At 55.7% G+C, this 23,580-nt stretch overlaps 1 protein-coding gene across 7 annotated transcripts in view; it reads left to right on the forward strand.

Annotated features, from left to right (window-relative positions):
• OSBP2 (oxysterol binding protein 2) overlaps positions 1 to 22,458 on the forward strand; it is a 92,331-nt gene extending 69,873 nt beyond the window's left edge. For 4 of the 7 annotated variants that reach the window (XM_033075700.1, XM_033075703.1, XM_033075702.1 and 1 more), the window contains 11 exons: positions 8,436 to 8,634; positions 10,679 to 10,799; positions 11,660 to 11,726; positions 12,056 to 12,223; positions 14,878 to 15,123; positions 17,743 to 17,863; positions 18,537 to 18,640; positions 18,909 to 19,004; positions 19,347 to 19,531; positions 20,384 to 20,604; positions 21,629 to 22,458. In XM_033075700.1, coding sequence (XP_032931591.1) covers positions 8,436 to 8,634; positions 10,679 to 10,799; positions 11,660 to 11,726; positions 12,056 to 12,223; positions 14,878 to 15,123; positions 17,743 to 17,863; positions 18,537 to 18,640; positions 18,909 to 19,004; positions 19,347 to 19,531; positions 20,384 to 20,604; positions 21,629 to 21,771 — 1,671 coding nt within the window. In that variant the 3' untranslated portion in view covers positions 21,772 to 22,458. Of the gene's footprint in view, positions 1 to 8,435; positions 8,635 to 10,678; positions 10,800 to 11,659; positions 11,727 to 12,055; positions 12,224 to 14,877; positions 15,124 to 17,742; positions 17,864 to 18,536; positions 18,641 to 18,908; positions 19,005 to 19,346; positions 19,536 to 20,383; positions 20,605 to 21,628 lie in introns of those variants that run through there. The other 3 variants (XM_033075701.1, XM_033075706.1, XM_033075704.1) reach the window with 2 other exon arrangements.
• The last annotated feature ends 1,122 nt before the right edge of the window (positions 22,459 to 23,580 follow it).

A 23,580-nucleotide genomic window follows, 5' to 3' on the forward strand; every position in this document is an offset into this window, starting at 1 on the left:
AGTGGGTGCTCCTGCTCACCCTGCTGCAGGGGTTTTCACCTTTCTTCCCCCTCTTCTGTCTCCTTCTCCTCCTTCTGTCCATCTGACCCCCAGGAGGTTTCAGACTGTCCCAAGGCTCCCCTCATAACCTCATGCAAAAAGAGATGAATCTGTCCCCAGCACATGAGGGTGCCTCTTGCAGCTCTTCCCTCCTGGATGTTTTTGGCTGGGAGGGATGACTTTTCCACTGAGGAGAGCTGGGAGTGTTTGTGCTGTGCTGCTGGGTCAGCAGGGCTGTGATGGTGGGCCCAGCACGGCCCTGCACCGTCAGCAGTGCTGGGGTTGAGCAGCAGCTCTGCTGAGCTGGGAGCCAGCCCAGCCAGGCATCACCTCTGCCATTAACCTGTGCCCAGGGATCCTCCTGGGAATCCTCATCCCTGCCTGGAGGCTGGGGCAGGATGGGGCTGTAGGGAAGGCAATATCAAAGCATTGCTGGGTGAATCCCTTTGGGGTCACAAGGGCTGTGTTTGCCTCTTCCCTGGGCTGGTGTCCCAAGGTGCTTCACTCCAGCTCCTTCCTCCAGTGTGTGCCCAAGGAAAAAGCACTGGAATGGCAGCTCTGCTGTACCATGGATTTATCCAGGAAGAAGTTAGGGCTCTGGGAGATGAGGGAATTGTGGGGTCTGCTCCTGCAGCTCCTGTCATAGTGTGGGGAGGTTTGCACGAGGCTGAATGCAAGAGACAATCCGAGGTAGCTTCCTGCAGATCCCGGGGTTGGAGCTGCCCACAGGCAGTGCCAGCTGCTCCTGCCACTGAGTGCTTGGACAGATGCTCCTCCAGCCTGGGATCTGCTCCATCAGGGGATGAGGAAAGCAGCCAGCAAGAGCCTCAGGAAATCTGTGATCCTGGGAGCCATCAGCAGGACAGAGCTCTTTGGGCACACCGGCACCGGGACTGGGGCTCCAGGGGCCTGGAAGTGGAGATCGGCTGCTCTCCTCAGGCTGGCTCTTCTGTGCAGACCCTGGGAGGGTCCCCCACTGCTGGGGTGGGTCTGGGGGCTTGGGCAAGCAAGGAGAATGAAGAATGTACAGCAGCCACCTGGAGGTACCTCCCTGCAGGCAAAGAGCCAGTGCTGGGAGCTTCCCAGGGAGGGGATTTTTGGCACAGGTGGCAGTGGAGAGGCCCCACTGCTGTGCAGGCAGGTGAGAGCACCAGGACAAGCCTGAGACTTTTCCTGGCTGGAGGAGAGCAGGGAGGCCCTGCAGGGACACAGTTCTGTGGTGGCCACTCTGCAGCAGGAGGTCCCACGACAGTCTCAGCTGCCAGGATATCCCAAGATACCTATATGGTTCCAGCATGTCCTGTGGCATGGCCAGTGGAGGCGTGAGGTTTGGGATAGAGGGGTTGGCACCCCCGAGTATCCAGCAAATTCCTTTGTTGTTTTCCCACCAGAAACCAGACCCAGATCCTTCCTGTGGCACAGCTCCAGGCTGGCATTGCCTTGGTCTGTAACCCATGGGCAGCGTCGGCTCGTTCCCCTTCCCAGAACCACACTGAACACGTCCTGCTCTCCTGCCAAGTGCCAGTTCCGGACCGCGCCGTGATTCCTCCTCCCTGGAGGCTGTGTGGGGTTGGGATTAGAGCCTCTTAGCACAGCCAGCCCGGTGGATTTGCCACTGTTTCCCACTAATCCCCTCTTTATTGCATGGGGTGGATTCCATGGTGCTGGCAGGTGGGGTCTGGATGCTGTGCCAGCCCCGGTGCTCCAGGGTGAGCTCAGCTCTGAGGAAGCCCTGACCAGGGTGGATCTGCTTGGAACACTGCTGTGTCCATGGCCTTTAGGCAGGTGGCAGAAAATAACATGGTAAGGTAGAAAAATTCCCAGATTCACAACCAGGAGACAGGAACTGGTCCCACCACAGAGTGCATGTCTCCATCCTGGACATACCTATCCCAGACTTCTCAGTCTTGGACGTCTCCATCAGGGACATCTCTGACTTCCAGGGAGTCCATGAGCCCCAGAGAAAAGCTGGCACTGCTGGAGCACAAGGTGTCACATGGAATGGGACCATCAGGGATTTTGGGAGTGCCTTGTTCCAGCACTGGGGGTCTGGCTGAGCTGCTGTCAGTGGCATCAAGGATTGGGCTGGAGCCTGCTCTGGTGTCTTCCCACTTCTTGTTGGGTCACTAAGGATCTTTTCTATGTCTTTCTTTATTGTAGCACCCTTTTCCCCTGGATGCAGAGGGAGTGAGGTGATTTTCCATGTTGAACTCACAGGGTTTTAAGCCGTGTCACCTTGCTTTCTCAGGGTGTCAGGATGTGCTGAAGCTCAGCCCAGCTCTCCCCACCAGCCCTGCCCCAGGCAGGAGCAGTTCCTGGTGTTCCCACATCCTGCTTCAGACAGCTGGGACACTGGCTGAGGGTCACTCCAAGGATTTGGGACAGACTTGCTGTCATTTTAGCAGGCTGTGTTGATGTGGCTGAACAGCAGCTTGGCTTTAGGCCCCGGCATGGCTGTGGGTGCCATCGCTGTCGAGCAGATGACCACACTCCAGACCATGTCTCGTTGCCATCTGACTGTGTGTGGGATGATTTGGGATTCAGGTTGCCTCTATCCTTATATGTGCCCTTTGCTTGCTGCTCAGAGTGTTTTTATGGGGAGGAAGGACAAATTAACCCTCCCTGGGTGCAGTAGCAGATTGTAACTCTGTATCTCACTGCTCTGAACCCAAATGGCTTCAGCCCCATCCCTGGGAGTGTTCAAGGTTGGACAGGGCTCGGAGCACCTTGGTGGAAGCTCCCCCTGCCCATGGAGGGGGTGGAACGAGACGAGCTCCAAGGTCCTTTCCCACCCAAGCCATGATCCTGTGATTCTCTGGTTTCGTGCTGTGCCTCGCTGTGTGCAGAGCCAAGCAGAGGCTCCGCAGTCGCCCTTCCCTCGGGGGGCTGTTCTGCAGCAAGCAGCAGCCAGCTGTGTCCCAGGCTTTTGATGACTCCAGGAAGGGAGCACTTATCTCCCAGGCACTTGAACGGCAGAGCTCTGTCCCTGCTGAGTGCAGTGATGGGCTCCTGCTCTGTCGTTCAGCCAAGAGAAAGAGATGATTGAATACATCTGGCACTTGGCTCCTCTCATGTCACTCCTGGGCCACGAAGTGGTCCTTGTCCCATCCTTGAGGAGCAGGAGGTGTTGGTCCCACAACAGCAGGCACTTCCCTGCTGGATTTTTCCTGCCCAGAGGTTGGATTTGAGTGGCTGATCCTCAGGGATGATTGGACAGGTGAGATTGCAGGTGTGAGAATGTTCCCTTGGCATCCGTCAGCGTTGTGCTGGAGACTGGGAATGCTCAGCTGTGCTGGTGCTGCCCCAGAGGTTGTCACCCTGTGGTGACCCCAGGCAGAAATTGTTCCCTGTGAGGATGGTGAGGCCCTGGCACAGGGTGCCCAGAGAAGCTGTGGCTGCCCCCGGATCCTGAAGTGTCCAAGGCCAGGCTGGACAGCGCTTGGAGCCACCTGGGATAGTAGGAGATGCCCCTGCACACGGCAGGGGGATGAGAAAAATGAGCTTTAAGGTCCCTTCCAGCCAAGCCGTTCCATGATTCCATGAAGTCTGGCAGGCCTTGCTGTGATCGTTTACCCTTTCAAGCTAATTAACCTCATCTCTTTGTTCCTTCCATCCGATTTTGACTGCTTGCTGCACTGAGGAAGCAGAGATCCCCGCGGGTGTGTGGCACCACCACCTCGGCAGGACGTGGGTGACCTCGGGTGATTGTTTCCTATTGCATGAATAATCTGGGGGCTGTTAACGACGTTCCCATTAGCCAGCAACAAGCTGTGAAATTGGGATATTTGCCGTGACAAATGTGTGAAAGGTGTTAAATGTGCCCTTGGCAGGCAGCTGCTGGGCACAGGGAGGGACCGCAGGGCTGATGGCACCAAGTCTTGCCTCCTGCTCCTGGGCAGGATCTCGATGGCACTTTGCCTGTTCCTCCACAGGAATTTGCAGGAGCCTCGGTGGTGTTTTTCCATGTCTTTTGGCCACTTTAGCTGTGCCTCCCTGTCTTGGCTGGGATTTACAGTTCCATCGGCCAGTGCTGGATTAGGACCGACCACAATTTTTTCCAGCCATCGAGAGGAAGAGAAACCACCTCTGTCCCTCTTTGCCACATGGTTGCAGGTAACACTGGGGTTCCCTGAGATGAGATGGAGCTTGCCTTTATCTCTGGTCACTGGTGATCTGTCAGCCTGGCTGCTGCTCTCCAGCCCCCGTCTGCGCTGTGGTGATGCTGAGGCAGAACAGCCTTTGGAACTTGAGGATTTGATCCAGCTCTGGCCCTGGGGTAAAATCCAGGTCATGTCCTGTACCTGCTGCCCCTGTGTGAGTGGGAGGCAGCAGTTTCGATGCTGTGAAGGATACACCCAGTCTCCTGATGGGATGAGAAGCACGTGGGCATGAGCACAGCATCCTCTGCCCTTTGCTTTTCTCTGCTCTGCAGAGGATGGATCCTGGGAGAGCTTTGAGAAGGGTGGTGCCTCCCAAGGCTTTGTAGCCTTAACTCCTCAGCCCTACAACTCACTTTTCCTGCACTTTCATCCTTCAGCCTGGGCTCTGGGCTCTGTGCTCTGCTTTGGGTGTGTTCCTCAAATAGCCTCTTCCTGCTGTCCTGTGTCCCTGTGCCAGCCTTGTGTGGATTTGTGGCTGAGTCTTGCTTACATCCCTGAGCAAGTTCAGCTGGAACTAAATTTAGCCACCTCTCCATGAGAATTTTATAAGCTGGATTTTGAGGTGTTGCTCCTGCTCAGTGGCTGGGATGGTTTGTACCTTGGGAGCACCAAGATAGGGGATTAATGCTGGGAATGAGTGGTGAGCTGGGATATTCATGTCTGAGCTCCTCACCCCAGTGCCCTGCAGCCCTTGTTCCATACAGGGGAGAGTTTTGGCTGAGGACTGAGCTCAGTCGACAGAGACTGTGAAAAAATATCCCCTGATCCCTGTTTGGTGCTGCTCCTACCTCCAGTGAGCATCCCTGTGGAACTTGGCACTGTCTGGCTGTAGGGGCTATAAACCCAAATTAATCAGTTTAATTTTCTTGGCTGCTGGTGGCAGCCATGAGGGCTGAGTTTGGCAGATCCCTTTTGCAGGATATTCTCCCCTCTCCACCCTTGGCATCACTTCTCTCCCAAGGAGCAAACATGATCCTTGTTTGGGTTGACTCGGATACTTTGATCCAGTTTGGATCAAGACATTGTCTTACAAAGGAAGAGGCAGCAGAGAGGGGCCCCTACAGCCTTTCAAAACCAGGGAATAATCCCAGCTCCTAAATGCACATGGACACCATTGTGGGATGCAGTGTGGACCATGCACTGTCCTGACCTGCTCTGTGGAAGCTCCACAGCCCATGTGGGGTCTGTGGCCTCATGAGGACCATCCTGCTCCTCTTCCTGAAACCTCCCCATGCTCTGCAATGCTGATAACCGTTCTTCATCACTTGGATTTTTTTTATGGCTGTAAATGAAGCCCAGTGGTGCAGATTTCCCTTTGGGATACAGCATGGAATCCTCCTTGAAGCTTTGGATGAGAGATTCCGAGGTGTTACTGCTGTTTTTCATTAGATGTTGATTCCCAGCAGCTGCTGGAGCAAGTTCTCCTCCCAGCTCCCAGCCTTGCCTCTCTGTGGCTCCTCTGTAATTACTTCCTTTCCCCCTAATTCCCTGTTACACCTTCCAGCCTTCCTTCCAGTGGTTAATTGCAGTAGGATAATTACAGGTGATCTCGTTTAAAGTGCTCAGACCCTGAGCTGACAGCAAACAGCAATTCCCACCCTTGGTGCCAAACTGGGCATTTCTGTGCCTGCTGTCTGTGGAGCTGGACCTTTGGAGCAGATAATGAGCTTTGCTGGGATGGGAAGGTCATGGCCATATCCCATTACTTGCTCTGGTTTCATCCTCTTAGCCCAGTGCATCCTTGGGACACGTGGAGCCGGTGGCTGGCCTAGGATGGTGTCACTGGGAAGAGCCAGGGCAGGGTCCCCATAGGCTTTGGGCCATGGGTGGCTCCCAGAAAGGATTTTGGGGTGGGGAGGAGTTGAGTTGTTTCCAGAGGAGGAGGTGAAAACATGGCCCTGAGAATGTGGGGTCTGGTGTGGCCCTCTGAGAACATGGAGTCCAGTCATTCCCCAGCACTGCCTGGGCCACCCTGATCCCTGTCCCCAGGTGCCACATGGCTGGTAAATCCCTCCAGGGATGGGCTTCTACCCCTGCCCTGGGCTGCTGTGCCAGTGCCTGAGGACCCTTTCCATGAAGGAATTTTCCCAGAATCCACCCTGAGCCTCCCCTGGCCCAGCCTGAGGCTGTTCCCTCTCCTCCTGTCCCTGTTCCCTGGGAGCAGAGCCCGACTCCCCCGGCTGTCCCCTCCTGGCAGGGAGTTGTGCAGAGCCACAAGGTCCCCCCTGAGGCTCCTTTTCTCCAGGCTGAGCCCCTTTCCAGCTCCCTCAGCCTCTCCTGGGGCTGCAGCCCCTTCCCCAGCTCTGTTCCCTTCCCTGGACACGCTCCAGCCCCTCCAGGTCTCTCCTGTCAGGAGGGTCCCAGAGCTGATCCCAATTTTGAACACATGTAAGATGGAAGTGCAGATGGAATTTGGGGGGACAGGATCCTGAGCCCTCCCTGCCTTCAGTGGGAAAAGCATCAATGGGGTGATGGAGGGGACACATCTGGGTGTGTCTGGTCCCTCTGTGTTCCAGGTGTATGTGAAGCAAAGCCTCAAATGAAAAGCTTCTTTCCCTGGATGAGTCTCAAATCCTGCTCCTATCCAAAGGAAAGGTTTGATGAAGAACTGATGAATTGGAGCTTTTCTTGGACAAATCCTGGTAAAATCAGAGCAAGTCATGGAAGCTAAAACCTGCTTGTCCAGGAGTTACCTCGATCCTCAGGTGCCACCTGCAGCCCAAATGCTGAGTAACCAAGCCAAGAGCTGGATGAATCATGTGTGGAATCCAAATAGCTGCAGACAGAAAATAAGCAAGTCCTGGGAATGCTGGAAGTCTGTCAGACATCCAGAACTCTGGTTTGAATAAGTTTGGGTTTTTCAGCTAGCATTTATCCATTGGACTTCCTTGGTAGGACAAGGAGTTGCACAAGCACAGTTAATTTCCCTTCACGTTGCCAGCTCCTGGAGAATATCCATAAAGATCCTGTTTTCCTACTTTGAAACATAAGAAGAAGTTCAGTGTGTTGCATCTGGCAGGGATTCAGGGTGGGAGGAGCAGCCCTGCCTCCGTGCTCAGCTGCACGTGGGGCTGATGGCAAAGGAAGCGGCAAGGCCACGGGAACTCAGGGTTTCATCCAAGATGGAAAATAATGTAAAAATAGAGCTGTGAGGGCCAGGCTGTGCTGTGAGACCATTGTCTGGGATGAGGCAGTGTGGGACAGCCAGCAGTGTCCCGGTGTCCTGCCCTGGGCGGATGTCCTGCTCCCGGAAAGCTCCTGCTGGGAGTCTGGTGCAGCTGGGGCTGGGTGATGCCAGTCCTGGGGGGCTTTGGGAGGGGGTGCCAAGGGGTGCTCCTGCCAGCCTGGATTGTGGTGTGCCAGCTGTGCCCTGCCTGGTGGCACAGGATGGGGATGCTGTGTGTACTGCAAGGCTTCACTTGGAGCACTCTTTGAGCCTTCCTTCCCTGTGCCTGGTGTGTGTGCGGGGTCCCCGTGGCTGGGGGATCTCCTGGGCTCACTAGGGAGGGAAATGGGTGGTTCTGGCCATGGTGGATGTGTTGCAGGGGCCAGGCCAGGCCCTGTGCTGTGTCCTGGGCTGTGCAGCTCTGGGGAGGAGCTGGGCATCCTTCCTCTGTGCCTCCCTGGAGCACAGGGATTGCTGGCTCCTGGCTGGAGTAGCCCAGAGAAGCTGTGGCTGCCCCTGGATCCCTGGAAGTGTCCAAAGCCAGGTTGGATGGCACTTGGTGCACCCTGGGCTGGTGGAAGGTGTCCCTGCCCATGGAACTGGATGATCTTTAGGTCCCTTCCCATCCAAATAATTCCATGATTCTTTGATCCTCTCCTGTCTGTGGCTGTCACCCCAGGGACCACTGTCCCACCCAGCTTTTCCTCATTTGCTGAGTTTGGGCATGAAGATGCCACTCAAGACCTCTGGGCTTAGCTGAGGGCTGTGAGAACCCAGCCTGGGCTCCTGGGGACCACAGTGGGATCAGGGATAGGGATGGGGACAGGGACAGGCTGTGGGCAGCCTCTGGCAGGTGCCAAGGGCAGTTGTCTGTGCTGCAGCCACCACCTTGGGGATGGTTCAGCTTTGAATGCCCAGAGCTGAACTGGGGGTGTGGGGATCGAGCAAAGCTCTGGGAGTTGGAACAAGCACACTCCTGGGAGAGGAGCAGGAGGGGGTGCTGGGGAGCCGGCGCCGGGGTCACCGTGTGCCGTGACACCTCCCAGCTGAGCCGTCCCTTCCTGCCACAGGCCTGCCGTGATTTCCTGGACTTAGCCGAGAGCCACAGCCGGAAATGGCAGCGGCTGCTGCAGCATGAGCGGGAGCAGCGGATCCGGCTGGAGGAGACCATCGAGCAGTTAGCCAAGCAGCACAACAGCTTGGAGCGCGCCTGCCGCGGGGCACCCGGCCTGGCCTCGGGCACTGCCAGCATCGCCAGCACCGCCAAGGGTGAGTGCCTGCAGGGGCTGCTGGGTGCCTGGGCTGGGATGCGGCTGCTCAGGGATCCCTGGAGTGGGATGGGGCTGCTCAGGGATCCCTGGAGTGGGATGGGGCTGCTCAGGGATCCCTGGGCTGAGATGGGGCTGCTCAGGGGATCTCCTGGAGCTGGGATGGGGCTGCTCAGGGCATCCCTGGGCTGGGACATGGGGCAATTCGGGAGATCAATGGGCTGGGACTGGGCTGCTCAGGCATCCCTGGGCTGGGACAGGGCAACTGGGGGACAAGGATGGGACAGGGCTGCTCAGGGATCCCTGGGATGGGAGAGGGCAAGCTCAGGGATAAAAGGATGGGACAGGGCTGCTCAGGGATCCCCAGGATGGGACAGGACTGCTCAGGGATCCCCAGGATGGGACAGGACTGCTCAGGGATCCCCAGGATGGGACAGGGCTGTTTGGGGACCAGGATGGGACACCACAGCTTGGGGGCTCCTGGGATTGACCAGGGCTGCTCAGGGTCCTCCTGGATGAATCAGGGTGTTCCACTCAGGCTCCCATGGGATGGGACACAGCTGCTTGGGGAGCCCTGGGATGAACCAGGATGTTCCACTCAGGGACTCATGAGATGGCACAGGGCTGCTCTGGGACCTCTGGAATGGGATGGATCTGCTCAGGGACTCCCAGGATGAAGTGGTGTGTTCCATTCAGGGACCCCCAGGATGGGACAGAACTGCCTGGGGACCCTTGGGATGGACCAGGGCTGTTCAGGCACCTCTGAGATGGATCAGGGCATTCTGTCTGGCTGCTCCCAGCGAGCTGCCAGCAATGGGAAGGATGCCCAAAGCAATGCCCTGTATCCCCATGGTATCACCATCATTATTCCTAATTGTCCTTGCTTGGGGACTTGGATGTCCCCAAGATTCAGATGTGAGAGAGGGCTGTTCCCCCAGATCATACTATTCTAGACTATTTTGGGAGCTTTAACCCTTATTGGTGGGCACATTTCCAGGTGTTGGAGGGCAGCATGGCACCGGGAAAAGGCTCAGGGTCCCTGGCACTGCTGACTTGGCTGCGTGGAGTCGAAGTGGAACATCCAGGGCTCGTTTGCAATACGATCCAGCAGCTTTGCAGATTCTTGCCAAATATCCTTCCCCCAGGGAAGCATTACTTGCAGCCACAAAAACTGCTAATAGTGCTGGGTCTTATTTTTAGAGAAAATGCAGACTCGAGGGAGAGAGCAGTGGCTGCTGGAGGTGGGGGGGTGATGTTGGCACTGCCCTCGTTCCTCTATGGCCTCAACGTAGGTTTAGTTTGGATATTGGGGAATATTTCTTCTTGGAAAGGGTTGTCCTGCCGTGTCCCCATCCCTGTATGGATGTCCCCAGCTGTATGGATGTGACTTCTGGGGACACAGGTTGGTGATGGCCTGGGCAGTGCTGAGAGAATGGCTGGGCTTGGTGTTCTCAGAGGGCTTTCACAGCCTAAACAATTCTGAGGTGCAGCTAGGTGGAAATCGCTGCAGGGACAGGCACAAGTGCGCCTGAGCTGGTGACACTGCTTCTGGGAATGAGGCAGGGAATGGGATTGTCCGGGAGGCTGCACCAGGACTCCACGGTCGCAGCCATCCATCCCTCCCAGCGCAGCCATGGAATGTTTGGGAATGCGGGGCTGGGAAACCTCTCGGAGCATCACCTGAAACACGTGATTTTGTTTTCCTGCTCTAATGCAAAGCGGATTTCCCGACGCACGGGGCGGTGCTGGAGCGGACATCAGCGGGTTGGGCACGCCCGTGTCACCCTCGGGCGGCCCGGGGACATTTTCGGGGCTGCTGTCAAGCATGGCAGGGTCGCCTTGTGTGCCTGGGCTGGGGAGCAGGGCACATCCTGCCTTCTAGGAGCTGGGAGTCGGTACAGCATCCTCGAGGTGTGGGATGCAGAGGAGGGGTCGGGCTGTGAGGGAGCCGGCCAGGAGGGGACATAGTGGGGGCTCTGGGGACAGATCCTGCATGGTGGGCTCTGGAGGGGACAACAGCACAGATCTCAAAATCTCTGTGCCAGCAGGGAGTGTGCAGTCTGCCAAAGGAGAGGCCAGTGATGAAGATGAGGAGACGGAGTACTTCGATGCCATGGAGGACGCACCAGCTTTTATCACTGTAACCGCAGACCCCAAGCACCACAGGTACCACCCCCGGCCTGCCTGGGAATGGGGGAAGGGCTGGGAAGAGCCGGTTTTCCTGCAGCAGCCCCTCCCATGGGCTCACTCTATGGCCATGTCCTCCTAAACTTTCTCAGCCTCTGTCCAGAAGTCCATCCTGGTCGGGCTGCTCCTGCATTCCTGGAGCAAGGCTGAGGATGGCTCCCAGTTGCAGTGAAGCAGGTGAGGAAGGGCAGGTGTCAGCCAGGGCTGTGGGACAGCTGAGTCGTCTGCCTTTCAGCTAATGGGAGCAGGACCTCGCAGGGAAATCCTTCAGAGTGCTGGGCAGAGGCAGGGAGCACCTTGCCTTGACACTCATGGGATGGGTGGGACTGGAAGGGGCCTTAAAGCTCCTCTTGTTCCATACCCTGACACAGACCTTCCACTATTTCAGACTGCTCCAAGCCCTGTCCAACCTGGCCTTGGACACTGCCAGGGATCCAGAGGCAACCACAGCTTCTGTGAGCAACTTTTGCCAGGGCCTCCCCACCCTCCCAGGAAACAATTTTTTCCCAATATTCCATCAAACCCTGTCCTCTGTCTGCTGTCACCTGCTCTTATTGCTCCATGGACATCTGGGCTGGAGGAACCTGTGGTCTGACCCATGGTCACTTCACCGGGCTTGGTTACAAAAGCAGAATATCTCTGTGCCCCCAGGGCTGCAGCTAAGAATCCCTTCCAGAGCATCCTGTCCTTAGAAATCTCCTTAGAATCCCCTCCTAACACCCGTGCACAGCCCCTGTCACCCCTTTTCTTTCCTGGCTGTCATCTGGGGTGGTGCTGCACCAGCCCTGAGTGTTCTCTGCCCTGACCTGTGCTCACCAGTTGCTATTTCCTTCCTGCAGACGTTCAGGCAGCAACCTGAGTGGGGCCAGCGAGGGCCACCCCGAGGACTGGAACCTGGAGGACAGCGTGAGTTGGCTGGGCAGAGTGGGAGGGATGGTCCTGGTGGGGTGGACCCAGAGGAGAGGGGATGGGGAAGGGACCCTCCATCAGGGTCCTGATGCTCTGTGGTGCTTCCTCTGTGAGTCACGGGTGGGGGACAGATGTCAACAGTCATCAGCATCCTAAACATTCTCATGAGGGAAGCAGGAAGGTGTTTGGGGACAATTGTACCCCTGTTTCCCTGGGGAACAGGCTTCCAGCAATGCTGCTCGGGTGTCTCCTGAGCTGTGGGCGCTGTTCCTGCTGGGTCTGGTTGGGTCCAGCTTAAACCTGAGTTCCTTCTGTTGCTTCCACAGGTCTTTGAGAGCTCAAATCAAAGCAGCTACAATGAGTCCACGGGCAAAGATCTCCTGCCAAGGAAAAGGAGACGGACTCGCATTCCTGACAAACCCAACTACAGCCTTAACCTCTGGAGCATCATGAAGAACTGCATTGGCAAAGAGCTCTCCAAGATCCCCATGCCCGTGAGTCTGAGTGTCCCTGGCACCCAGGGCTGGCACAGGGTTTGGGTTATGGCTCTGGATAGTCCTGCTGGTGCTGTGGTGGCACAGCAGCCCCAAGCAGGGACAGGAGATTGTCACCAGGGACTGGATTTTGTGCTGGAAAAGCCCTCTGCAATAGCTGCATGCTTATCATGGAATTGTGGAATGGTTTGGGTGGAAAGGGACCTTAAAGCTCATCCAGTGCCACCCCTGCCATGGGCAGGGACACCTTCCACTATCCCAGGCTGCTCCAAGCCCCAATGTCCAACCTGCCCTTGGGCACTTCCAGGGATCCAGGGGCAACCACAGCTTCTCTGGGCACCCTGTGCCAGGGCCTGCCCACCCTCCCAGGGAACAATTCCTTCCCAGTATCCCATCCAGCCCTGCCCTCTGGCAGTGGGAAGCCATTCCCTGTGTTCTGTCCCTCCATCCCTTGTCCTCAGTCCCTCTCCAGCTCTCCTGGACCCCCTTTAGGTCCTGGCAGGGGCTCTGAGCTCTCCCTGGATCCTTCTCCTCTCCAGGTGAGCCCCCCCAGCTCTCCCAGCCTGGCTCCAGCCCTTGGAGCATCTCCATGGCCTCCTCTGGACTCTCTCCAGCACATCCTTGCTCCAGGGCAAGCTGGAGTAGAGGGCCCATTGGCTGAGTGTCCTCTGCACATCCAGCCATTGCAGAGGCAGGGAGGGAAGCAGGGCTCTATGAATCCCTGAGGATTCATGAAGAAGGGGTCCTGTTGCTGGTGATGTTTTCCCCAGTGTGGTCCAAGACAGGACACTCAGGGCTCAGGCCCACCTGCACCACCACAACAGGGCTGGGTTCCTCCCCAGGGGCTCAGAGAGCCTCATTTCTCTCCTTCTTGGTGAAGGAGGTGCTTGGGGTGGTTCAACCATGGGGGCAAAGGCTCCCTGTCTGGCCAGAAGGGGTTTGCTGAGGGTCTATGTGGAACAACCCCTCACATGGGATGCACTGAGCCATACTCATGGTCCATCCTCTGTTAGGTAAAGAACAAGGAGCATATTCCAGAGGCTGGGATGCTGAATTGGTTGTGTTTTGTCTCTTCAAACAGAGCCTGAGTGAGAGCTCAGAGCTCTGGCTGAGAGTGATGAGCTGTCTCTTCCTCGTGCTATTTCCAGCTGGGATGAACAGCCCAGCACCATCCAGTTCTGCAGCAGCAGCAGAACAGGGCATGATGGGCACAGGAATAAGTTCAGGATGTGAAATCTTAGCAGCTGCTGGTGCCTGGAGAGAGAAATTTATATTTCTCCTATCAGTCAATTCATCCTGGGAGCTGCTTGAGTCCAAACCTGAGGGCAGTGTGGAAGAGAGGAGGTTTAGATTAAATATAAGAAAAAATTGTTCCCCATGAGGGTCTGAGGCCCTGGCACAGAGCAGCTGTGGCTGCCCCTCCATCCCTGGAAGTGTCCAAGGCCAGGTTGGACATTGGGGCTTGGAGCAGCCTGGGACAGTGGAAGGTGTTCCTGCTCCTGGGACTGGATGGGCTTTAATGTCCCTTCCAGCCCAAACCATTCTGGGATTCTGTGAAATCTTGAAGAATCCCATGGTCACTATGAAATGAGAAGGAAGGTCCTGCCAGAGATGCACCAGGATCCACCCCACAAGCTCAGCTGCGTGTGGACATTCTTTGGGGAGATTCCTGATGAATTGAGAGCATTTCTGAGATACTCTGAGGTCTTCTGAGATCCATCCCCATCCTGGGGATGTGATGGACTTGACAAACCTCTTGTGCAAGCAGCTCCTTGATTTTCCCTCTGGATGAACAAACACTGCAGCACTGAAAAGGAGGAAAATAGTTGTAGGAATTTGGAATTTGGGTGAATTCATTTTCTTCCCCCATGAAAGGGTTTCACTCCCTGTTGCCTCAGTAGTGCTGAGGGTGCAGCTGCTGACTTTGGTCTCTGCATCTCTCCTGAGAATTATCCCAAGTGATTTGCTCTTTATGTGGATTTGATGCTGCTTTTTCTCCCCAGCTCTCTCTTTCTCTGATGCTGTAAGATCCCTGCCACTTACAGGTTAAATCCCTGGGTGGAAAATCTCAAAAAAGCTAAATCCTGGAATCTGGAGTTTGTTTTTTCTACTATGAAATATTTAACTTGGCTTACAGAAGCAGTTTTTAAGCCATCTGCTCCTCTTAAAATATATTTCTTTGTTTTGAACTGAAGAAAGGCAAAAGACCTTTCATGGCTCTGTCTTGTTTCAATTATTTTTTAATTTCAGTATTTTCAGAGTGAAAAACAGGGGCGTTGTCATGGGACTGGAGTCCCAGGAGTGGGGAGACCCCAAAATGGGTCTTTTTCAGGTTTTCTGGGCAGCTGAGTCACCTGGCACAGGGATGGCTTTCCCTGGAGGTGCTGAGGAAGCTGAGGCTGGGGAGCAGCATATCCCTGTCCTGTGGCTGGTGGGATGCTGGTTGGGAGGCAGCAGGGGCTGATCTCATTGTTGAGGCTCATTGTGGGGTCAGGGTGATAACCTGGGGTGATCCCTGGGCTCCCCCACACCCCGAGCCTTGGTGCTGCCTGGCACAGATCAGGGAGCAGAGCACACACTCCCTTCCCTGTGGCCTTGGTGGTGCCTCTTGGGGATCTCTCCTGTTTTCTGAACCCTGCATTGTTCCCCTGCAGGTAAACTTCAACGAGCCCCTGTCCATGCTGCAGCGGCTCACAGAGGACCTGGAGTACCACGAGCTGCTGGACAAGGCAGTGAAGTGTGAGAGCTCCACGGAGCAGATGTGCTTTGTGGCCGCCTTCTCCGTGTCCTCCTACTCCACCACTGTCCACCGCACTGCAAAGCCATTCAACCCCCTGCTGGGGGAGACCTTCGAGCTGGACCGCCTGGAGGAGCTGGGCTTCCGATCCCTGTGCGAGCAGGTCAGCCTGGGGCTCCTGGGTTATCTGCTGTGCTGCTCTTCTGCACCACTTCATCAGTGCTTTGTCTGGAGTCTCTTCTGCCTTCACTCAGAGCCAGGATTAAAAAACACACAAAGGAAATGGATTTTCTTGTGTTCAGGCTTGGTTGTTTATTAAATCTTACCAAAAGTACAGAAAGTTCAGCAACACCCCTAGCTACCAGCTAGAAGTGAGCAAAATGGAGATGAATCTAGCTAGTTACAAGGTCTTTTAAAGCTAAACAGTCCAACAGAGAATTAACACTTACATTATTTATACTTTTGAGCTAATAACCAAACTCCTGTGACCCAGAGTGCAGCACTAACTGTCCAACCAAAAACTACCACCTGAAACCATGAAGAAAAAGGAGGAAGGACACGGAAAGAGGCACCACCCAAAATCCTCCATCTTGCCTCATACCTATTACTATACAATGAAAAGCTCAAATTTAAACCCTTCACCATGTGAAATCACACACTTCTATTTAACTACACACCTGTGATTGTAACTCCATCACTTGTGATCTTAACTCCATCACTCAAATTTGGGGCCTTCTCCAAGGCCTCAGGACAAAAGCAGTGTTCTGCAGGGGTCAGTGCCAGTTAGCACAGAAAGCTCAAAAACCTCAGGTTTCTGGGATCCAACACTGGTGCTCTTGGCCTGCTGGGGGGAGCCAGCACCTCCCTGAGCCTTCCATGGGCTTTTCTCCCAGCAATGGCATGAGGACAAGGTGGTGGAGTCCCCACCCCTTGGGGTGTCCCAGGAAGGACTGGATGTGGCACTCAGGGCTCTGGGCTGGAGACAAAGTGGGGATGGGTCACAGGTTTGACTGGATTGGCCCTTTGTCCCCAGGTTTGCTGCGGTTGCTTCAATGGTGGCTCTGCCACCAGCTCCCCCATCCCCATCCCATCCCATCCCCATCCCATCCCCATCCCTCTCTCTTGGCCGTGCTGCTCTGGGCAGTGACAGGGAACACTCACACAGCAGTGTGACCCTGTGCTTGTGACACAGGGAAGGTCCTGCAGTATACAATCCCCAAAACTCCTGGCTCTGCTGTCCCTCCACACCCCCAGTGCTGTGTGCCTGATGTCACCCAGCTCTGTACATCCCCAGATGGTCAATCCCAGCCTGGGAGCCATCCCAGTGCCTGTGGCTGCAGCGAGGTGGGACACTGCCAGCCACAGCCTGAGCCTGCTGCAGCCCTCCTGCCTGCCCTGCCCTGCCTGCCAGGGTCAGAGGTGGCCTCAGGCCTCAGCCACCCCAGCACTGTGGCTGTCACAGGGTTCAGGTTCTCCCATCTCAGTAGTGTCACAACTTCACTTCCCCTTGCCTGGCAGCAGTTCCTGGTCTGCCACCTGGTTTAACCTGGGCCATTAGAAGTTCATGATTCCTGGCCAGATCCATCCCTTAGCCAACTGCAACCTTCACCTTCCTGGGGTACAGCTGGAACTGCTGGGTGGACTTAACAGCCTCATCCCAGATGTGGTGCCCAGCCCAGGGCTACCTGTTGGGTGCCTCTGGATACCTTAGACTACACTAGTCCCAGTCCTGCCTGTCCAGTACTGCTGGACAGCCCTGACTGCATCATTCCCAAACTCTCTCATCCCTGTTCTCATTCTTCCATCTCATTTTCACCATGGTCCTTTGTCCATCCCTGTTCTCTCCCAAATAAATAACTTGTCTGGAATTACTTTCTCCAGTTGGTCCCAGTTTTCCTCTATTTGTACCCAAATCTGATATTTCTGACCAATTCCAGACTCTGAATTTTCCTTGGATGCTGCCTGTGCTGCTCAGCCCACCAACACACCCAGCCAAGCAGTGATAATCCAGTGCCTGAAATCCAGTTATCCAAATAGGATTTCCTGCTGCTGGTGACTGGGATTTAATGGCGAGGCCTTGGCCCTGCCCGTGTGTGTAATCCAGAGCTCGGGGTGCTCAGCTGTAATTACAGCAGGAAATCATCCTGGAGCTCTGGGGATCGCTGGGTGCCTGTGCCAGGCTGTGCCACCAGCTGAGAGCCTGCCTGAGGACAGATACCTCTGTCTGGGATATTCCTGCTCCCACCTTTGTTTTGGACAGCTTTTCCAAGGCAGGGCAGGGTGAGCCCCATCCTCTAACAAGTCACTCTCAGGATTTAGGATGCTGTGTCTGCTTTTCCAACCTGGTGTGTATGAGAGGGAAGAGCCAAAGTCTAGCTGTGTGTTTTAGACAACTTGTGGGTCTGTGTCCTCTGGGATTTCCCACGTGCTGTTTCAGTGGGGTTACTGAAGTACCAGCACATCCAAATTTCTCAGGATCCAAGGAAAGCAGGGCTGTGATCCTGGGATCACGAAACAACAGGATCTCACAGCAGTGGCTAAATGAACATTTCATGGATCATGCTTTGAAAGGAGCCTTACCAAATCCTGGCAGGATCCTGGTGTGTCTCCCTTTGCTGCCAGAGCACTGTGTGGGGGTCCCCCCAATGCCCAGGAGGAGACTGGGGTGTCCAGAGCCTGGAGTGTCCCTAGTGCTGAGCTGATGTGGAGCTGTTCCCTCTCTGAGCTGTCAGCCAGGCTCTCTGGTGGCCATGTCCTCATGGGCTGTGTGTGCTGTCCCCAGGTGAGCCACCACCCCCCAGCAGCCGCCCACCACGTGTACTCCAGGCGAGGGTGGACGTTGTGGCAGGAGATCACCATCGCCAGCAAGTTCAGGGGCAAATACCTCTCCATCATGCCACTGGGTAGGTGATGGGTTCTGGGATTATCTGGGACTGCACTGCTCATGCAACACCCAGCAGTTAAAGAAACTGCTTCCTTAGCCCTTCCTGGGGTTCACCTGGGGCACAGAGAATCCCCTGGGCTCACCTGGGGCTCAGTGAATTCCAACCCAAGCAATTAAGGAGCCCAGATTTGTGCTCCTGATCAATGGTCCAACAATAACCTGGCTTCCCTGGAAATGGAAATGATGCCAGCTGCAAAAGCTCCTTTGCTTTGGAAATATCCTGCTTGCCCAGGAACTGATTTCTCTTTCCATGATATTTAAAGTTAACTTGCTGCCTGATTTAACCTTCTCCCTGCCAGTCAAGTGCAATAAGCTACCTCCTTCCAGCATTTTATTTTCCTTTTGCCTGTCCCTGGGCTGGGCAGCATTCCCAGAGTGGTAGCAGTGCCTGAATCAACCAGGCAGCACATTTCTGACCTGCTTTTAAAATGAGTACTTTTGGCAGAGGGCCTCGCAGGAGTTGCACCTCCCTTCCTGGAGCAGACTGAGGGAGGGATGAATCCAGAGCCAGACCTGGTTGGGGGATGCAGGGAGGGGGATGGCCCTGAGGATGAGCTCAGTGCTGGGGTGCTGGTGGTGGGCTCTGGGGAGCATCTGCCCCTGCTGAGCTCAGATCATTCCTGTCTCTGCAGGCGCCATCCACCTGGAGTTCCACTCCAGTGGGAATCACTATGTCTGGAGGAAAGTCACCTCCACTGTGCACAACATCATCGTGGGCAAGCTCTGGATCGACCAGGTGGGTGAGGGGGCAGTTCTGCCTGGCTCTGGGGGCCTGGAGGAGCATTGCCCTCCTAAGGCACGTGGGAGGCAGTGCTTTCCTGCAGGGATGGGAAAGGCTTCCTGGAACCTTCCCTGGCTCTTCCCGGGGCCAGTGCGTGGTGGGGGTGGCTGATGTGGGGAACAGCCACTGGTGCTGCTGTGCCCAGTGGTGATTAATTGGTACCTGCACTGCAACTAATGCCTCCTCTGTCTCTCCCTGCTGTGGTTCTGTGTCTTTTATCCAGTCTGGTGAAATAGAGATTGTTAACCATAAGTCCAAAGATAAATGCCAGCTGAAATTTACCCCCTACAGCTACTTCTCCAGGGATGTTCCCCGCAAGGTGAGTATCCAACAGGGACTCTGCTCCTTCAGGGGTCACACCTGGCTCCTCCAGGCTCCCAGTACCACTGGGATGAGCCCCAGCATGGGGCTGAGGGGCTGGCCAGGCACCTCTAACGTGGGTCACCAGGGAGGGCTGGGTGGCACCTCCGTGTCCTGTGGTTTGGCTCTGATGTGCTGGAGCTGCAGCACTAAGACCTGGGAGGGGTTTGGCGGATTGGACACCCACCTGCAAGGTCAGGGATGGCTCAGGAGACACAGCAGCACATCCAGTTGGGCACCTGGAGGCTGTGGTGTCCTCCTGGGCATTCCGAACACCAGCAGAGCCGTGTCCCCCTGGCAGGTGACAGGCGTGGTGAGCGACGCTGATGGCAAAGCCCACTACGTCATGTCTGGCACGTGGGATGAGAAGATGGAGTGCTCCAAGATCATCCACAGCAGCCATGGCAGCACCAGCACCGAGGGCAAGCAGAAAACTGTGTACCAGACACTGTCCCCAAAGGTCCTGTGGAGGAAGTACCCACTGCCGTGAGTCCCTGGGAGTGGGATGGGACAGCAGGGTTGGGATTGGGATGGGATTTCCCTTGTGGAATAGGAGCCTCACATGCCCAGGTGTGAGGACATGTCAGACTTGTGAGGCTGAGTGGCTTTTCCTGAGGTGGGAGAATAGGTCCCTGGAAGGGCAGGGTGGCTTTAGGAGTTACTGTGTGTGGGTTTGGGGCACTTGTGGGGGCTGGTTGGATTTTTGGGGCTGTGGGCTCTGGCAGGGAGGGCTGTTGGCTGCTTTGCCTTGTTGGTCATTGTGTCCCTGGCCATCGTGTCCCACCAGTGTCTTTGTCTCCCTGGAGACCAGTCCTCCCTTGGCACTCATGACTACAGCAGGGTTGGGCTCTGGGAGCACCAAAGCAGTCCCTCCTTTGGGGATATTCTCTTGGGATAGGGACTCCACCAGTGGCCTGGACAGCCTGTTCCAACACCTGACCACCCTTTCCAGGGAGGAATTTTCCCTAATATCCAATCTAAAACAGCTGTGGTGCAACATGAGGCCATTTCTTCTCATCCCATCCCTTGTTCCTTGAGAACAGAGTCCGACCCCCCTGGCTGTCCCCTCCTGGCAGGGAGTTGTGCAGAGCCACAAGGTCCCCCCTGAGCCTCCTTTTCTCCAGGCTGAGCCCCTTTCCAGCTCCCTCAGCCTCTCCTGGGGCTGCAGCCCCTTCCCCAGCTCTGTTCCCTTCCCTGGACACGCTCCAGCCCCTCCAGGTCTCTCCTGTCAGGAGGGTCCCAGAGCTGCCCCAGCACAGCAGGAGTAGAGCAGTGGGGCTGGGAGTCAGTGCCTGAGCCATCCCCCAGCCCCATGCTGAGCAGGCTCTCTGGATTCAGGGAGAATGCCGAGAACATGTACTTCTTCTCGGAGCTGGCGCTGACGCTGAACGAGCCCGAGGAGCGTGTGGCGCCCACGGACAGCCGGCTGCGCCCCGACCAGCGGCTCATGGAGAGCGGCCGCTGGGACGAGGCCAACGTGGAGAAACAGAGGCTGGAGGAGAAGCAGAGAGCTGTGCGCCGGCGCAGGGAGGCCGAGGCTGTGGAGGCCCTGGAGGAGGGTGAGTGCTTAGGGATGGTTCAGGATGGTTTGGGATGGTTCGGGATGGTTCAGGATGGTTTGGGATGGTTCAGGATGGTTTGGGATGGTTCAGGATGGTTCAGCCTGCAGGGACTGAATGGTTCAGGATGCAGAGACTGCGCTGTGGGATGGTTCAGGATGGTTCAGGATGCAGAGACTGCGCTGTGGGATGATTCAGAATGGTTCAGGATGGTCCAGTGATGGTTCAGGATGGTTCAGGATGCAGGGACTGAACAGTGAGATGGTTAAGGATGCAGAGACTGCGCTGTGGGATGGTTCAGGATAGTTCAGGATGGTTCAAGATGGTCCAGGATGGTTCAGGATGGTTCAGGATGGTTCAGGATGCAGGGACCATACTGTGGGATAGTTCAGGATGTTTCAGGATGCAGAGACTGCACTGTGGGATGGTTCAGGACAGTTCAGGATAGTTCAGGATGGTTCAAGATGCAGGGACGGAAAAGTGGGATGGTCAGGATGCAGAGACTGTGCTGTGGGATGGTTCAGGATAGTTCAGGATGGTTCAGGATGGTTCAGGATGGTTCAGGATGCAGGGACTGTGCTCTGGGATGGTTCAGAATGGTTCAGAATGCAGGCACCATGCTGTGGGATAGTTCAGGATGGTTCAGGATGCAGGGACTGCACTGCCCTTGCTGCAGGATGGGTGTTGAGGACAGACTCTGCAAGGGGGAGCAGCTCTGGGGGACTCTTGTGGGTGGGTTTCAGGCACTTGTGGGGGCTGGTTGGATTTTTGGGGCTGTGGGCTCTGGCAGGGAGGGCTGTTGGCCACTTTGCTTTGCTGATCATCGTGTCCCTGGCCATCATGTCCCCCTGGAAACCAGTCCTCCCTTGGCGCACTCATGACCACAGTGGGGCTGGGCTCAGATCAGCCCCTGAGCCCTGGGAGCACCAGCAGACACTCCTGGCTCTTGGGGCAGCTGTGGGAGCTGTGGGACTGCGGGGTTCCTGGTGGAGAAGCCCCCCTGACCCCCGTTCTGCCCGGCCAGGGAAGGACTACGAGGGGTACACCCCGCTGTGGTTCGAGCGCAAGGCGGACGCCGTCACGGGGGAGCTGATCTGCGTCTACAAGGGCGGCTACTGGGAGGCCAAGGACAAGCAGGACTGGAGTGTGTGCCCCGACATCTTCTGAGCCCTCTGTGCTCCAGGGCCACCCTGGGACACCGGCACAGCCCAAGGGACAGCAAGGACATGCTGGCAGCGTCCTGCCGGGCCGACAGTCAATACCTGCAGAGATCCAAACAGGGATTCCAAACCTATTTTTTTATGCACTAATAAATAGCACCTTTTTTTTTTTTTTTTGGGGGGGGGGGTGTTGTTTTTGATTTGTTTTGTTTTGTTTTTTTTTAAATGATGGCTTTTCCAGAGACTGCTTAGGAGTGAGGACACATGGAGCTGGTTGGGTTTAGGATGTTCATCTCTGTCAGGAGTTGCTGCCTATATCCTCCAGCACCTCGGCTCCAGCGGCTGAGATATCGACTTCCAAAGATGCCCGGGGTGTGGGAATGCCGTGCTTGTGTGAGCTCTTCTCTTTGCCATTTTTTTTTTTTTTTTGGGACCCCATTTCTGTGTGGACTTTATGGAATTATTTTTTTAAAAAAACAAATCCTGCTCCTGGTTCAGGATTCCTTCAAAGACGGACACAAACAACTCTGCTTGGAAAACTGTCCCCAGGAGCCATGGCACTTGATCCCAGAGGCTCTTGGTGGTTCCACAGTGCCCAGTCATCCCAGTAACACCAAGCAGGATATTTCAGCTGGTGACTTCAGGATTTTTGACCTGGTTTTTGTTCTTTTAAAGAGCATTGGAGGTGCTTCCCCACAGTCTGATGTGTTCAGGCAAAGCTTGGACCTGTGTTTATCGTGTGGGAGTGGTTTGAGTGAGGTTTGCTTTGGTTTTCCTGCAATCACATCCGAAGGGGGAAATGGCCTCAGCGAGGCTGGGATTGCCAGGCTGATGCAGTGAAGAGTTTTTATCCCAGTGATGCTCCTGGCTCTGTGTCCCTGCTCCATATCCCTGTACACGGGGGCTGGGTCTCGATTCCAGCTCTTCCATCGGTGTCTCCCTGCTGAGCTGTGCCCAAGGCTGGGTGGGAGAGGAGGGGAGAGGTGCTGTGAGGAGAGAGGAGAGGAGTGGAGGGGAGAAGAGGGGAGAGATGCCATGGGGAGAGGAGAGGAGGGGAGAGACGCCATGGTGCTGCTGGGATGGAGCCTTGGTCCTGTTCAGCCAGACAAGCCTGGCCCAGGCTGAGGCTGGAGGGTCCCTGTTCCCAGCTCCCATCCCTCTCCTCCCTCATCCTGGGCTCTCCCTGATGCAGCTCCAGTTTTCCAGGGCAGGGAACTCCTCGTCCCCCTCACCCCTCCTGGGTGCCATCCCCCTGCCTGGCCCTGGATGCACCAGGGGAAGCAGAGCGAGCACTGCTGGTGACAAGTGAGGACTGGGAGCACAGAGGGGAAGCAGGAGGTGGCAGAATCCCAAAGATGGCATCTGCTGGGCCAGGGAGCATCAGGGAACACCTGGAGACATTCACTGGCCCTGCTGGATCTCATTTTTGCTGTCTCCTTCTCTGGCTCTCCATCATATCACACTGACCCTGCCTCCGGGGCCGCCCCGAGCCGGGCCTGTCACACCCACGTGGAAATTAATTAGCAATAACGAATCTTGAGGCAATGGTAACTGGAATATCCAGGCTGCACACGGGACACTTATGCAATCAGGTTCCTCATCCATCAGTCTCCTCCCGATCAGCTTCCAGCACTTCCATTCCTGTGATCCCCACAGTGTACAGTCCGGACGGCGTCACTGTGCACTGAGAGCAGTGCACCCTTTAATCTTATTTATTTGCTTCTAATTTATACATATATATATATATATATATATAAAATTATTTTGCTTACATTTCTATGGTACACAATAGATGTAAAATGATGAAGACAGAAGT

This window comes from Catharus ustulatus, chromosome 18 (genome assembly GCF_009819885.2).
Source record: "Catharus ustulatus isolate bCatUst1 chromosome 18, bCatUst1.pri.v2, whole genome shotgun sequence".
In the NCBI taxonomy this organism is placed as follows: Eukaryota; Metazoa; Chordata; class Aves; order Passeriformes; family Turdidae; genus Catharus; species Catharus ustulatus.